The sequence below is a fragment of the Solanum tuberosum genome, unplaced genomic scaffold, assembly GCF_000226075.1.
Source record: "Solanum tuberosum cultivar DM 1-3 516 R44 unplaced genomic scaffold, SolTub_3.0 scf00738, whole genome shotgun sequence".
Classification (NCBI taxonomy): Eukaryota; Viridiplantae; Streptophyta; class Magnoliopsida; order Solanales; family Solanaceae; genus Solanum; species Solanum tuberosum.
This window is the reverse complement of record NW_006239667.1, coordinates 77794-90060: the sequence shown is the minus strand read 5'-3', so window position 1 is coordinate 90060 and position 12267 is coordinate 77794. Positions and strand designations below refer to the sequence as shown.

The window sequence follows — 12267 nt, the reverse complement described above, 5'->3', positions numbered from 1 at the left end:
GTTATATACTTATATATCTGAAATTTTCCCTAAGTGGTTACTGAAAATTGTGCTTATACTTTATAAATTTTGTACTAGTTAAATTAATTTGTTTCAACTTTTATATTACTGTTTCTTTTCCTTCCCTTCTTTTCCACACTAGTCTAGGCAATTTAAACTACAACGTTTGGAAATGATTTCCCACCAAATTGAGTCACTTTTCCAACGTTCAAAATCGATCATTCATCTTCTCCAACTTCATTCTCTATTCATCAAAACAACAATTCATCACGACGAGTATCGTCTCTCCCAATTCATATCATTGTCTTCTTCAATATCTCTCCAATTCACCCGTACTATTTTCGATAATTCTCACATTATTCCATCAATCTTCGCATGGAACACAATGATGAGAGCATATTCCCAAGTAGAGTCTCTGAAGCTCTTTAAACAATATCAAGAGATTCGATTAAAACCAGATAGATTCACCTTTCCTATTGTGCTAAAGGTTTCTGGGCATTGTTTAATGATTGGAACAGGCGGATCGTTGCATTCGATGGCTGTGAAGTCGGGTTTTGGTTTAAATTTACATGTGAACAATACCCTTTTGAGAATGTATGCTGGATTTGGTGTGATCAGGTTTTGCAAGACAGGTGTTTGATGAAATGCTTGAGAGGGATATAGTTTCTTGGAGTTCAATGATGGATGCTTACGTGCATTGGTATGTATATTTGTTTAAGTTATTTGTCAAAAACACATATTAATTATTACTTTTATACGAATTTCACACCCCAATTATCACAATCTATGTATTATGGATCATATAGCCGACTTTAACTACTTGTGATTCAAGCATTATAGTAGTAACTGTTGTCTTATTATTTACAGTTTCTTCTTCTTTCTCTTTCTAAAAGATATTTCATGTATCTACTGATTACTTTGGAATCAGTACATTATTTATGATTTATGAACCCGGCAAGTGTATGAAGGCTGAGAGATTCTATAACATTATGTGGAAGTTGTTTAAGATGATTATTATAATGGGAGTGAATATAGTAGATTTTGAGCATGACAAGTCAAGTTTCGAGGAATTTGTAAGGGTTAATCGTCTTTTGATAGGCCTGACACATAATAGGTCACAATTTTTATGAACAATGCTAGCTTGTAACCTTGTTCGTTATCCTTAAGAAATTTGGTGCCATGGTAGTTATGGTTCTCTTGAGCAATATGTGTGATCTAATACTCTTGGTGAATTTTTTAAAATTCATCCCAGATGTCGATTGTGAATACTTGTTTTGTACCATAAGAAGAAACCAATATTACTATTACTTGGATATATTAGCTTGAATAAGGAGTTCCAAACTTGTTCACTAGTCTAACTTTTTCTTTTATTCCTTCTTGCTGCAATACTGCAATATATTGCTAAACGATGCCTAGGGTTCATATCTGAGAGGATCAATAAGCTTTTTAGCCTTTAAAATTGTGAAAGCTACATACACTCCTAAATGATCAAGGTTTAACAATGATGGAAATTTTCGGGGTTGGAATTTTTTCTTTTAAATTGGATAGGAGCATGTACTCCTGAAAAATAAGTGAGTAAAAATGAATAAAAATTTCATGGTTTAGATTTCGTTATTTATCTTGGAAAGGTCCCGATGATACTATTTAAAATGGGGAATTAACAAAGAAGGAAAACTTTCATGGTTGAGATGCGTGCAACACTCCCAGCCTCTTGTATTTAGGTGTGCTGTCTCACTGCTGTATTTGTTTACTTTTGCATACATCAGAGCATGTTAGTTTTTTTTTTTTTTGTAATTCTGGAATCTGTATGTACATTCATGTCTAATAAACCACTGAGCTTTGAAACCCAATTTTTGCAAACCAATCTTTGGACTTTTTACCTACAAAACTTTGGGAAAGAGGAAGCTAGATCGTGGGTCCAATGGTCATGAGTATTCTAAAATTAACAAGCTAATTCTAACACTGCTGCTGTTTAGTTATCCTGATTGCATATGGATGGATTCTCATGTCATATTCTGTCTGCAATTTAGACCTGAAAAATAAAGAGAAATCCTAAAATTAAGTTTCTTTTGAGATAAACTTCGAATTAAACGTTGAAAGGACAACAACTTTATAATGATACTATAGTTAGTTTGTCTTTCCCATGGTAGAGTGTAAGGGGCTTTGCATTTATAAATAGGAAATAGGGAGCAATAGACAAAATATAAGCAGGCCTGACTTTCTCCTGATGAAGTCTCCAAACATTTTGCTATTGTTCCTCATAGTTGAAGTAATGACAACGATTCTACTTGTTCTCCCTACAGGGTCTCCAACCGTTTTGTCAATACTTTCCCGTCTTATTTAATTTCATTTGATATCATAAAAGTGTGATTCAGGATGTCACCTAAGTGGATTCTATAAATTTCTTAAGTCAAGTTCCGCTTCATGTGATATGATCATTTTTTTCATATAGTGAATCAATTCTTTTATAGACGTAGAGAACATGAATAGTTTGTACCTGATCATATAGAAGGACCAGTTTAATGGGTTTTTATGTTCGCTTTTCATCCCTTTTTGGCATGCAAATGAATATTTGCTACCTTGACCTCTCTTTTTGTGTAAGAGGTCTATTAATATGATTGTCTTTCCTGCTTTCTTTTCCTGTTTAACTTTTACTGTGAGGTTTTTGCTTTCTGTCTGGCTTTTCAAAGTCATAATAGTCAATGTTTTCGTAGATATCTTAGTAACTTGCCTTCAGATGCTCTGCTCTTGTTCCAATGTATGAAGCTAGCAAATGAAAAGCCAAATTCTGTCACTTTGGTTAGGTTGCTGGGGCATGTACTCGTATCCTTAATATCAGATTAGGTAAATGTATTCATTCGCACATTCTTACCAGTGGTATTGAACTACATGTTGAGCTGGAAACAGCCCTCCTGGGCATGTATGCAAAATGTGGTCATATACAGCAAGCTTTCCAAATATTCAATTCGATGGATGCTAAAAATCTGCAGACCTGGACCATCATGATTTCTGGTCCTGCTGATCATGGACATGGAGAAGAAGCTGTGTCCTTGTTTGCCAGAATGGAACAATTTGGCTTTAGGCCGGATTGCTTATCATTTTCTGCAATCTTATATGCTTGTAGTCATATTGGCTTTGTTGATGCGGGCCATGAATATATTGAAAAAATGGCAAGTATTTATAACATTAGGCCAACTATGGAACATTACGGATGCATGGTGGATATGTTTGGACGTGCTGGAGAATTAGAAGAAGCTTATGATATTATAAGGAGCATACCTACAGAGCCTAATTCTGTGATATTGAGGAGTTTCATTAGTGCTTGTAAGCATCATGGTCGTAATCCTTGCGTAGAAGAAAATGTAAGGGAGATTCTCCTCAAAATAGAGCCTGATCTCGGATCAAACTATGTACTTGCATCTTGTTTGTCTTATCTTTTTGGTTATTGCAGCGATGCGAACAGCCTAAGATCGACTATGAAAGCAAAAGGGATAAAGAAATATCCTGGCAGCAGTTGGGTGCAGTCGCTTGATAGTCCTTCCGAAGGAAGCAGTTGAAGGATCTGGTAGTAATGTTTCTGTTTATGCCAATAGAAGAGGCAATTCAGATCACAGGAATGAAGGAATGGAGGCACTGTTACATTCCAAAGATGAGAGAACACTATCAATGGTGGAGGAAAATAAATTGCTTCTTTTTGGGTAATACCACCAGGCTGAGGTACAAGTTTAGGGGAACTGTTGCTTTGACCATTGGAACAGGGTCACACCGAAGTTCCTAACATTCTTTCATAATTTTGAATAACTTGAAAAATGAAGATTACATTGTGAGGTAATTTTGATTTGTAGCTCATGGGATATGACATTTGAGAGGAACTCCACAAATTGGTATACTTCTGGAAGAGGAAAAGCCGTGCTCTGTCAGAGCCACAAATTGGTATTCATCACGACCACTATCGTCTCTCCCAATTCATATCATTATCTTCTTCAATATCCCTCCAATTCACCCGTATCATTTTTGATTATTCTCACATTATTCAATCAATCTTCGCATGGAACACAATGATAAGAGCATATTCCCAAATAAAGTCTTTGAAGCTCTTTAAACAGTTTCAAAAAATTGGATTAAAACCAGATAAATTCACATGCCCTGTTGCGCTAAAGGTTTGTGGGCATTGTTTGATGATTGGAACTGGTGGATCATTGCATTCCATGGCTGTGAAGTCGGGTTTCGGTTCAGATTTACATGTGAACAATACACTTTTGAGAATGTATACAGGATTTGGTGTGATCAGGTTGGAAAGACTGGTGTTTGATGAAATGCTTCAGAGGGATATAGTTTCTTGGAGTTCAATGATGGCTACTTACGTTCATTGGTATGTATATTTGTTTCAGTTATTTGTCAAAAACACATGAGTTTTTTCTTTTATGCGAATTTCACACCCCAATTATCACAATCTATGTATTAGGGATCATATAGCTGACTTTAACTGCTTGTGATTCAAGCATTATAGTAGTAATTGTTGTCTTATTATTTACAGTTTCTTCTTCTTTCTCCTCCTAAAAGATATTTCATGTATCTACTGATTACTCTGGAATCAGTACATTATTTATGATTTATGAACACGGCAAGTGTGTAAAGGCTAGGAGATTCTATAGCATTATGTGGAAGTTTTATAAGATGATCATTATAATGGGAGTGAGTAGAATTACCCAAATCTTTAGTAGATTTTGAGTATGACAAGTTTACTACTTTGTGGAAACGAGTTCATGTATCGAGGAATTTGTAAGTTAAACGTCTTTTGATAGGTCTGACACATAAAAGATCTCAATTTTTATGAACAATGCTAGCTTGTAACCTTGTTCTTTATCCTTCAGAAATTTGGTGCCATGGTATTTGTGGTTATCTTGAGCAATATCTGTGATCTAATACTCTTGGTGAACTTTTTAAAATTCATCCCAGATGTCGATTGTGAATACTTGTTTTGTACCATAAGAAGAAACCAGCATTACTATTACATGGATATATTAGCTTGAATAAGGAGTTCCAAACTTGTTTTCTAGTCTAACTTTTTCTCTTTTTCCTTCTTGCTGCAATACTGCATTATATTGTTAAACGATGCCTAGGGTTCATATCTGAAAGGATCAATAAGCTGTTGAGCCTTTAAAATTGTGAAAGCTACATACACTCCTAGATGATCAGGGATTAACAATGATGGAAATTTCGGGGTTGGAATTTTTTTCTTTTAAATTGGAAAGGAGCATGTACTCCTGAAAAAAAAGGGAGTAAAAATGAAGAAAAATTTCATGGTTTAGATTTCGGTATTTATCTTGGAAAGGTCCCAATGACACTCTTTAAGATGGGGAATTAACGAAGAAGGAAAACATTCATGGTTGAGATGCGTCCAACACTCCCAGCCTCTTGTATTTAGGTATGCTGGTCTCACTGTTGTATTTGTTTACTGTTGCATACATCAGAGTTCGTTAGTTTTTTTTTTTTTTTTTTAAATTCTGGAATCTCTATGTTCATTCATGTCCAATAAACCACTGAGCTTTGAAACCCAATTTTTGCAAACCAATCTTTGGACTTTTTACCTACAAAACTTTTGGAAAGAGGAAGCTAGATCGTGGCTCCAATGGTCATGAGTATTCTAAAACTAACAAGCTAAGGTGGATTATGGACAATAATTTGGTCTAATAGTCTAACACTGCTGCTGTTTAGTTGTCTGGATTGCATATGGATGGATTCCCATGTCAAATTCTGTCTGCAATTTAGACCTGAAAAATAAAGAGAAATCCTAAAATTAAGTTTCTTTTGAGATAAAATTTGAATTAAACGTTGGATGGACAACAACTATATAATGATACTATGGTTAGTTTGTCTTTCCCATGGGAGAGTACAAGGGACTTTGGATTTATTAATAGGGAATAGGGAGCAATAGACAAAATATAAGTAGGCTTGACTTTCTTCCGATGAAGTCTCCAAACATTTCTCTATTGCTCCTCATAGTTGAAGTAATGACAACAATTCTACTTGTTCTCCCTGCAGGGGTCTCCAACCGTTTTGTCAATACTTTCCGTCTTATTCAATTTCATTTGATATCATAAAAGTGTGATTCAGGATGTCATCGAAGTGAATTCTATAAATTTCTTAAGCAAGTTCCGCTACATGTGATATGCCCATTTTTTTCATATAGTGAATCAATTCTTTTATAGACGTAGAAGAAGATGAATAGTTTGTACCTGATCATATAGAGGGACCAGTTTAATGGGCTTTTATGTTCTCTTTTCATCCCTTTTTGGCATGCAAATGAATATTTGCTACCTTGACCTCTCTTTTTGTGTAGGAGGTCTATTAATATGATTGTCTTTCCTGCTTTCTTTTCCTGTTTAACTTTTTACTGTCAGGTTTATGCTTTCTGTCTGGCTTTTCAAAGTCATAATAGTCAAATGTTTTCCTGGATATCTCAGTAACTTGCCTTCAGATGCTCTGCTCCTGTTCCAATGTATGAAGCTAGCAAATGAAAAGCCAAATTCTGTCACTTTGGTTAAGTCGTTTTGTTATCATCAATCTGATCCGTTACATTTGTCATTATTTTTTCTGTATCTTCTTCCTAACTCTGTTCTTCATTTTTACTACTAATAGTTGTTACTTCAATTACTTTGTGTATTTTGCTGATTATGTTTCTTTGATCTTAACAATGATTAAAAACTGCTGACCCGGGTTGGAAATATGGGAAAAGAACAAGTGGGACCAATAGGGCCGCAGTTGAGTGTAACTTTTGTAAAAAAGTTACTAATGGCGGAATCTTTCGTCACAAACAACACCTGATTGGTACTTTCAAGGACGTCACACGGTGTGAACAGTGCCCGAATGCTGTAAGGGAAGAAATGAAAAAATATGTTGATGAAAAGAAGGAACAAAAACGTCAGGCTTTACTTCAATCGGATGTGACTAATATTGGTGATGATAAAGATGAAGATATTGAAGAAGGTGAAGCTACTGAATAGTTACTTCCTTCAAAATCATGAAAATAGTCATAGAATGCAATAATCATAGAACCATCATCTTCCTCAACTTCATCAACTAGGCATGTAGCTACTTCTTTTCCCGTCCTTTGTAAGCATTTAGTATTCCCCCTTAAACCATAATGGTTTCTATGATTGTTGCATTCTATGACTGTTTTCGTGATTTTGAAGGAAGTGACTATTTAGTAGCTTCACCTTCTTCCATATCTTCATCTTTATCATCACCACTATTAGTCACATCCGATTGAAGTAAAGCCTGACGTTTTTGTTCCTTCTTTTCATCAACATATTTTTTCATTTCTTCCCTTACAACATCCAGGCATTGTTCACATCGTGTGATGTCCTTGCAAGTACCAATCAGGTGTTGTTTGTGACGAAAGATTCCACCATTAGCAACTTTTTTACAAAAGTTACACTCAACTGCGGCCCTATTGGTCTCACTTGTTCTTTTCCCATATTTCCAACCCGGGTCAGCACTTTTTAATCGCTGTTAAGATCAAAGAAACATAATCAACAAGATAAACAAAGTAATTGAAGTAACAACTATTAGTAGTAAGAATGAAGAACAGAGTTTGGAAGAAGATACAGAAAAAATAATGACAAATGTATCAGATCAGTTGGGATATGACATTTGAGAGGAACTCCACAAATTGGTATACTTCTGGAAGAGGAAAAGTCGTGCTCTGTCAGAGCCACAAATTGGTATTCATCATGACCACTATCGTCTCTCCCAGTTCATATCATTATCTTCTTCAATATCCCTCCAATTCACCCGTACAATTTTTGATAATTCTCACATTATTCAATCAATCTTCGCATGGAACACAATGATGAGAGCATATTCCCAAGTAGAGTCTCTGAAGCTCTTTAAACAGTTTCAAAAAATCGGATTAAAACCAGATAAATTCACATTCCCTGTTGAGCTAAAGGTTTCTGGGCATTGTTTGATGATTGGAACTGGTGGATCATTGCATTCCATGGCTGTGAAGTCAGGTTTCGGTTAAGATTTACATGTGAACAATACACTTTTGAGAATGTATGCAGGATTTAGTACGATCAGGTTTGCAAGACAAGTGTTTTATGAAATGCTTGAGAGGGATATAGTTTCTTGGAGTTCAATGATGGCTGCTTATGTTCATTGGTATGTATATTTGTTTCAATTATTTGTCAAAAACACATGAATTATTTCTTCTATGCGAATTTCACACCCCAATTATCACAATCTATGTATTAGGGATCATATAGCTGACTTTAATTACTTGTGATTCAAGCATTATAGTAGTAATTGTTGTCTTATTATTTACAGTTTCTTCTTCTTCTTTCTCCTTTTGAAAGATATTTCATGTATCTACTGATTACTCTAGAATCAGTACATTATTTATGATATGTGAACCCGGCAAGTGTTGAAGGCTGGGAGATTCTATAACATTATGTGGAAGTTGTTTAAAATCATTATTATAATGGGAGTCAATAGAGTAGATTTTGAGCATGGCAAGTCAAGTATCGAGGAATTTGTAAAGGTTAATCGTCATTTGATAGGCCTGACACATAATAGGTCACAATTTTTATGAACAATGCTAGCTTGTAACCTTGTTCGTTATGCTTCAGAAATTTGGTGCCATGGTATTTATGGTTCTCTTGAACAGATATCTGTTATCTAATACTCTTGGTGAACTTTTTAAAATTTATCCCAGATGTCGATTGTGCATACTTGTTTTGTACCATAAGAAAAACCAGTATTACTATTACTTGGATATATTAGCTTGAATAAGGAGTTACAAAGTTGTTCACTAGTCTAACTTTTTCACTTTTTCCTTCTTGCTGCAATACTGCAATAGATTGTTTAACGATGCCTAGGCTTCATATCTGAAAGGATCAATAAGATTTTGAGCCTTTTAAATTGTGAAAGCTGCATACACTCCTAAATGATCAGGGATTAACAATGATGGAAATTTTCGAGGTTGGAATTTTTTCTTTTAAATTCGAAAGGAGCATGTACTCCTGAAAAATAAGGGAGTAAAAATGAAGAAAAAATTCATGGTTTAGATTTCGTTATTTATCTTGGAAAGGTCCCGATGATACTCTTTAAATTGGGAAATTAACAAAGAAGGAAAACTTTCATGGTTGAGATGCGTGCAACACTCCCAGCCTCTTGTATTTAGGTATGTTGGTCTCACTGCTGTATTTGTTTACTTTTGCATACATCAGAGCATGTTAGTTTTTTTTTTATTTCTGGAATCTCTATGTACATTCATGTCCAATAAACCACTGAGCTTTCAAACCCATTTTCCGCAAACCAATCTTTGGACCTTTTACCTACAAAACTTTTGGAAAGAGGAAGCTAGATCGTGGCTCCAATGGTCATGAGTATTCTAAAATTAACAAGCTAAGGTGGATTATGAACAGTAACTTGGTCTAATAGTCTATCACTGCTGCTGTTTAGTTGTCCAGATTGCATATGGATAGATTCTCATGTCAAATTCTGTCTGCAATTTAGATCTGAAAAATAAAGAGAAATCCAATAATTAAGTTTCTTTTGAGATAAACTTTGAATTAAATGTTGAAAGGACAACAACTTTATAATGATACTATGGTTAGTTTGTCTTTCCCATGGTAGAGTATAAGGGGCTTTGCATTTATAAATAGGGAATAGGGAGCAATAGACAAAATATAAGCAGGCCTGACTTTCTCCTGATGAAGTCTCCAAACATTTCGCTATTACTCCTCATAGTTGAAGTAATGAAAACGAATCTACTTGTTCTCCCTGCAGGGTCTCCAACCGTTTTGTCAATACTATCCCGTCATATTCAATTTCATTTGATATCATAAAAGTGTGATTCAGGATGTCAACTAAGTGAATTCTATAAATTTCTTAAGTCAAGTTCCGCTACATGTGATATGCTCATTTTTTTCATATAGTGAATCAATTCTTTTATAGACGTTGAGAACATGAATAGTTTGTACCTGATCATATAGAGTGACCTGTTTAATGGCTTTTATGTCGCTTTTCATCCCTTTTTGGCATGCAAATGAATATTTGCTACCTTGACCTCTCTTTTTGTGTAGGAGGTCTATTAATATGATTGTCTTTCCTGCTTTCTTTTCCTGTTTATCTTTTACTGTGAGGTTTTTGCTTTCTGTCTGGTTTTTCAAAGTCATAATAGTCAATGTTTTCGTAGATATCTCGGTAACTTGCCTTCAGATGCTCTGCTCCTGTTCCAATGTATGAAGCTAGCAAATGAAAAGCCAAATTTTGTCTCTTTTGTTAGCTTGCTGGGGGCATGTACTCATATCCTGAATATCAGATTAGGTAAATGTATTCACTTGCACATTGTTACCAGTGGTATTGAACTACATGTTGAGCTGGGAACAACCCTCCTGGGCATGTATGCAAAATGTGGTCATATACAGCAGGCTTTCCGCATATTCAATTCGATGGATGATAAAAATCTGCAGACCTGGACCATCATGATTTCTGGTCTTACTGATCATGGACATGAGGAAGAAGTTGTGTCCTTGTTTGCCAGAATGGAAGAATCTGGCTTTAGGCCGGACAGCTTATCATTTTCTGCAATCTTATATGCTTGTAGTCATATTGGCTTTGTTGATGCGGGCCGTGAATATTTTGAAAAAATGGGAGGTTTTTATGACATCAGGTCAACTATGGAACATTACGGATGCATGGTGGATATGTTTGGACGTGCTGGAGAATTAGAAGAAGCTTATGATATTATAAGGAGCATGCCTACAGAGCCTAATTCTGTGATATTGAGGAGTTTCATTAGTGCTTGTAAGCATCATGGTCATATTCCTTGCGCATAAGAAAATATAAGTGAGATTCTCCTCAAAATAGAGCCTGATCTCGGATCAAACTATGTACTTGCATCTAGTTTGTCTTATCTTTTTGGTTATTTCAGCGATGCGAACAACCTAAGATCGGCTATGAAAGCAAAAGGGATAAAGAAATATCCTGGCAGCAGTTGGGTGCAGTCGCTTGATAGTCCTTCCGAAGGAAGCAGTTGAAGGATCTGGTAGTAATGTTTCTGTTTATGCCAATAGAAGAGGCAATTCAGATCACAGGAATGAAGGAATGAAGGGACTGTTACATGCCAAAGACGAAAGAACACTATCAATGGTGGAGGAAAATGAATTGCTTCTTTTTGGGTAATACCACCAGGCTGAGGTACACGTTTAGGGGAGTTGTTGCTTTGACCATTGGAAGAGGGTCACACTGAAGTTCCTAACATTCTTGCATAATTTTGAATAACTTGAAAAATGAATATTACATTGTGAAGTGATTTTAATTTGTAGCTCATGGGATATGACATTTGAGAGGAACTCCACAAATTGGTATACTTCTGGAAGAGGAAAAGTCGTGCTCTGTCAGAGCCACAACTCTGTTATCCTTCTCAAATTATTTCTAACAGTCAATCATGCCTAGATATTGGACTAGTTGGGATCAGCTTTATGAGTCTCCTATATCCATTCTACCTTATTTGGGGCCATTCTTTTCTATACTGGTAAATGATTTGTTTTCTCCATAAACTACTCTTTCTTTTCAAAATATATGGTTAAGGTTAATCTTGGAATTCTATTCAGAAGTTGGGATGCCCTTAAAGTGGCAACTCAGCATGGCCTGAAACTTTGGTTAAAAACTATGAGGTATTCCCATGGGGAAACAAATTCAAAATCTTTTATGAATGTCAAGACTCAAGTCCTTTGCCTTGAGATCTGGAAATTTAAATTAAACCAAATGGTATCTTCATTTATCTGGTAGTTTAACTGTAATTTCTGAAAGGAAGGAGAAGAAAGCAGTGAACATATCATGCTGGAGTAGTTTTTATTGTAAGCAAAATATGGAAAACGAAGCTTTGGTAGTTGTACTACTCAAAGTAGCAAGTACATTTGGGTTGATATAATCTATGAAAAGAGAGCATGGAAAATCATCTGACTTCCATTGCACCTGCATCAACATGTGTCTGCTTTTAAGTTATTCCCCTAAATGCTTTGAAAGTACAATCACTCACACATCCATTTGCATGTTATTTTTTGGAGCTTGACTTGAAGCCATCAGGAAAGGTTCATGCTCTGTGTACTCTGTAGCTGTCGATCCTCCATGTCCTTCACATTCCATAATTTTGGTATGACTAAGCTTTTCTTAGAATACTCAACCGCCATGGGTTAGTGAGGTAACTGTGGATATTTATCACAACAGAAAAGAACCACTTGACTGAAATCCATA

At 35.5% G+C, this 12267-nt stretch overlaps 3 protein-coding genes across 3 annotated transcripts; all 3 read left to right on the top strand.

The window, feature by feature from the left end:
* The first annotated feature begins 385 nt into the window (after positions 1-385).
* LOC107059005 (pentatricopeptide repeat-containing protein At2g36730-like) lies at positions 386-3557 on the top strand. The gene is made up of 3 exons (XM_015305367.1): positions 386-551; positions 619-700; positions 2876-3557. The coding sequence occupies exons 1-3, from the start codon at positions 386-388 to the stop codon at positions 3555-3557; spliced, it is 930 nt and encodes a 309-aa protein (XP_015160853.1).
* LOC102599155 (pentatricopeptide repeat-containing protein At2g34400-like) lies at positions 3285-7646 on the top strand. Its single transcript, XM_015305368.1, has 2 exons — positions 3285-4372; positions 6468-7646. The coding sequence occupies exons 1-2, from the start codon at positions 4059-4061 to the stop codon at positions 6637-6639; spliced, it is 486 nt and encodes a 161-aa protein (XP_015160854.1). The 5' UTR covers positions 3285-4058; the 3' UTR covers positions 6640-7646.
* Positions 7647-8002: 356 nt separating this feature from the next.
* LOC107059004 (pentatricopeptide repeat-containing protein At2g36730) lies at positions 8003-11193 on the top strand. Its single transcript, XM_015305366.1, has 5 exons — positions 8003-8018; positions 8070-8166; positions 10092-10151; positions 10205-10815; positions 11003-11193. Exons 1-5 carry the CDS (start codon positions 8003-8005, stop codon positions 11191-11193), a joined length of 975 nt encoding a protein of 324 aa, XP_015160852.1.
* The last annotated feature ends 1074 nt before the right edge of the window (positions 11194-12267 follow it).

Coding starts and splice junctions, on each gene's coding strand:
- LOC107059005 (XM_015305367.1), top strand. CDS start 386: ATGATGAGAGCATATTCCCAAGTAGAGTCTCTGAAGCTCTTTAAACAA. Junction 552..618: donor TTCGATGGCTGTGAAGTCGG/GTTTTGGTTTAA, acceptor TGGTGTGATCAG/GTTTTGCAAGACAGGTGTTT. Junction 701..2,875: donor ATGGATGCTTACGTGCATTG/GTATGTATATTT, acceptor CATTCTTACCAG/TGGTATTGAACTACATGTTG.
- LOC102599155 (XM_015305368.1), top strand. CDS start 4,059: ATGATAAGAGCATATTCCCAAATAAAGTCTTTGAAGCTCTTTAAACAG. Junction 4,373..6,467: donor ATGGCTACTTACGTTCATTG/GTATGTATATTT, acceptor TGGATATCTCAG/TAACTTGCCTTCAGATGCTC.
- LOC107059004 (XM_015305366.1), top strand. Junction 8,167..10,091: donor ATGGCTGCTTATGTTCATTG/GTATGTATATTT, acceptor CTTTTTGTGTAG/GAGGTCTATTAATATGATTG. Junction 10,816..11,002: donor GAGGAGTTTCATTAGTGCTT/GTAAGCATCATG, acceptor ATATCCTGGCAG/CAGTTGGGTGCAGTCGCTTG.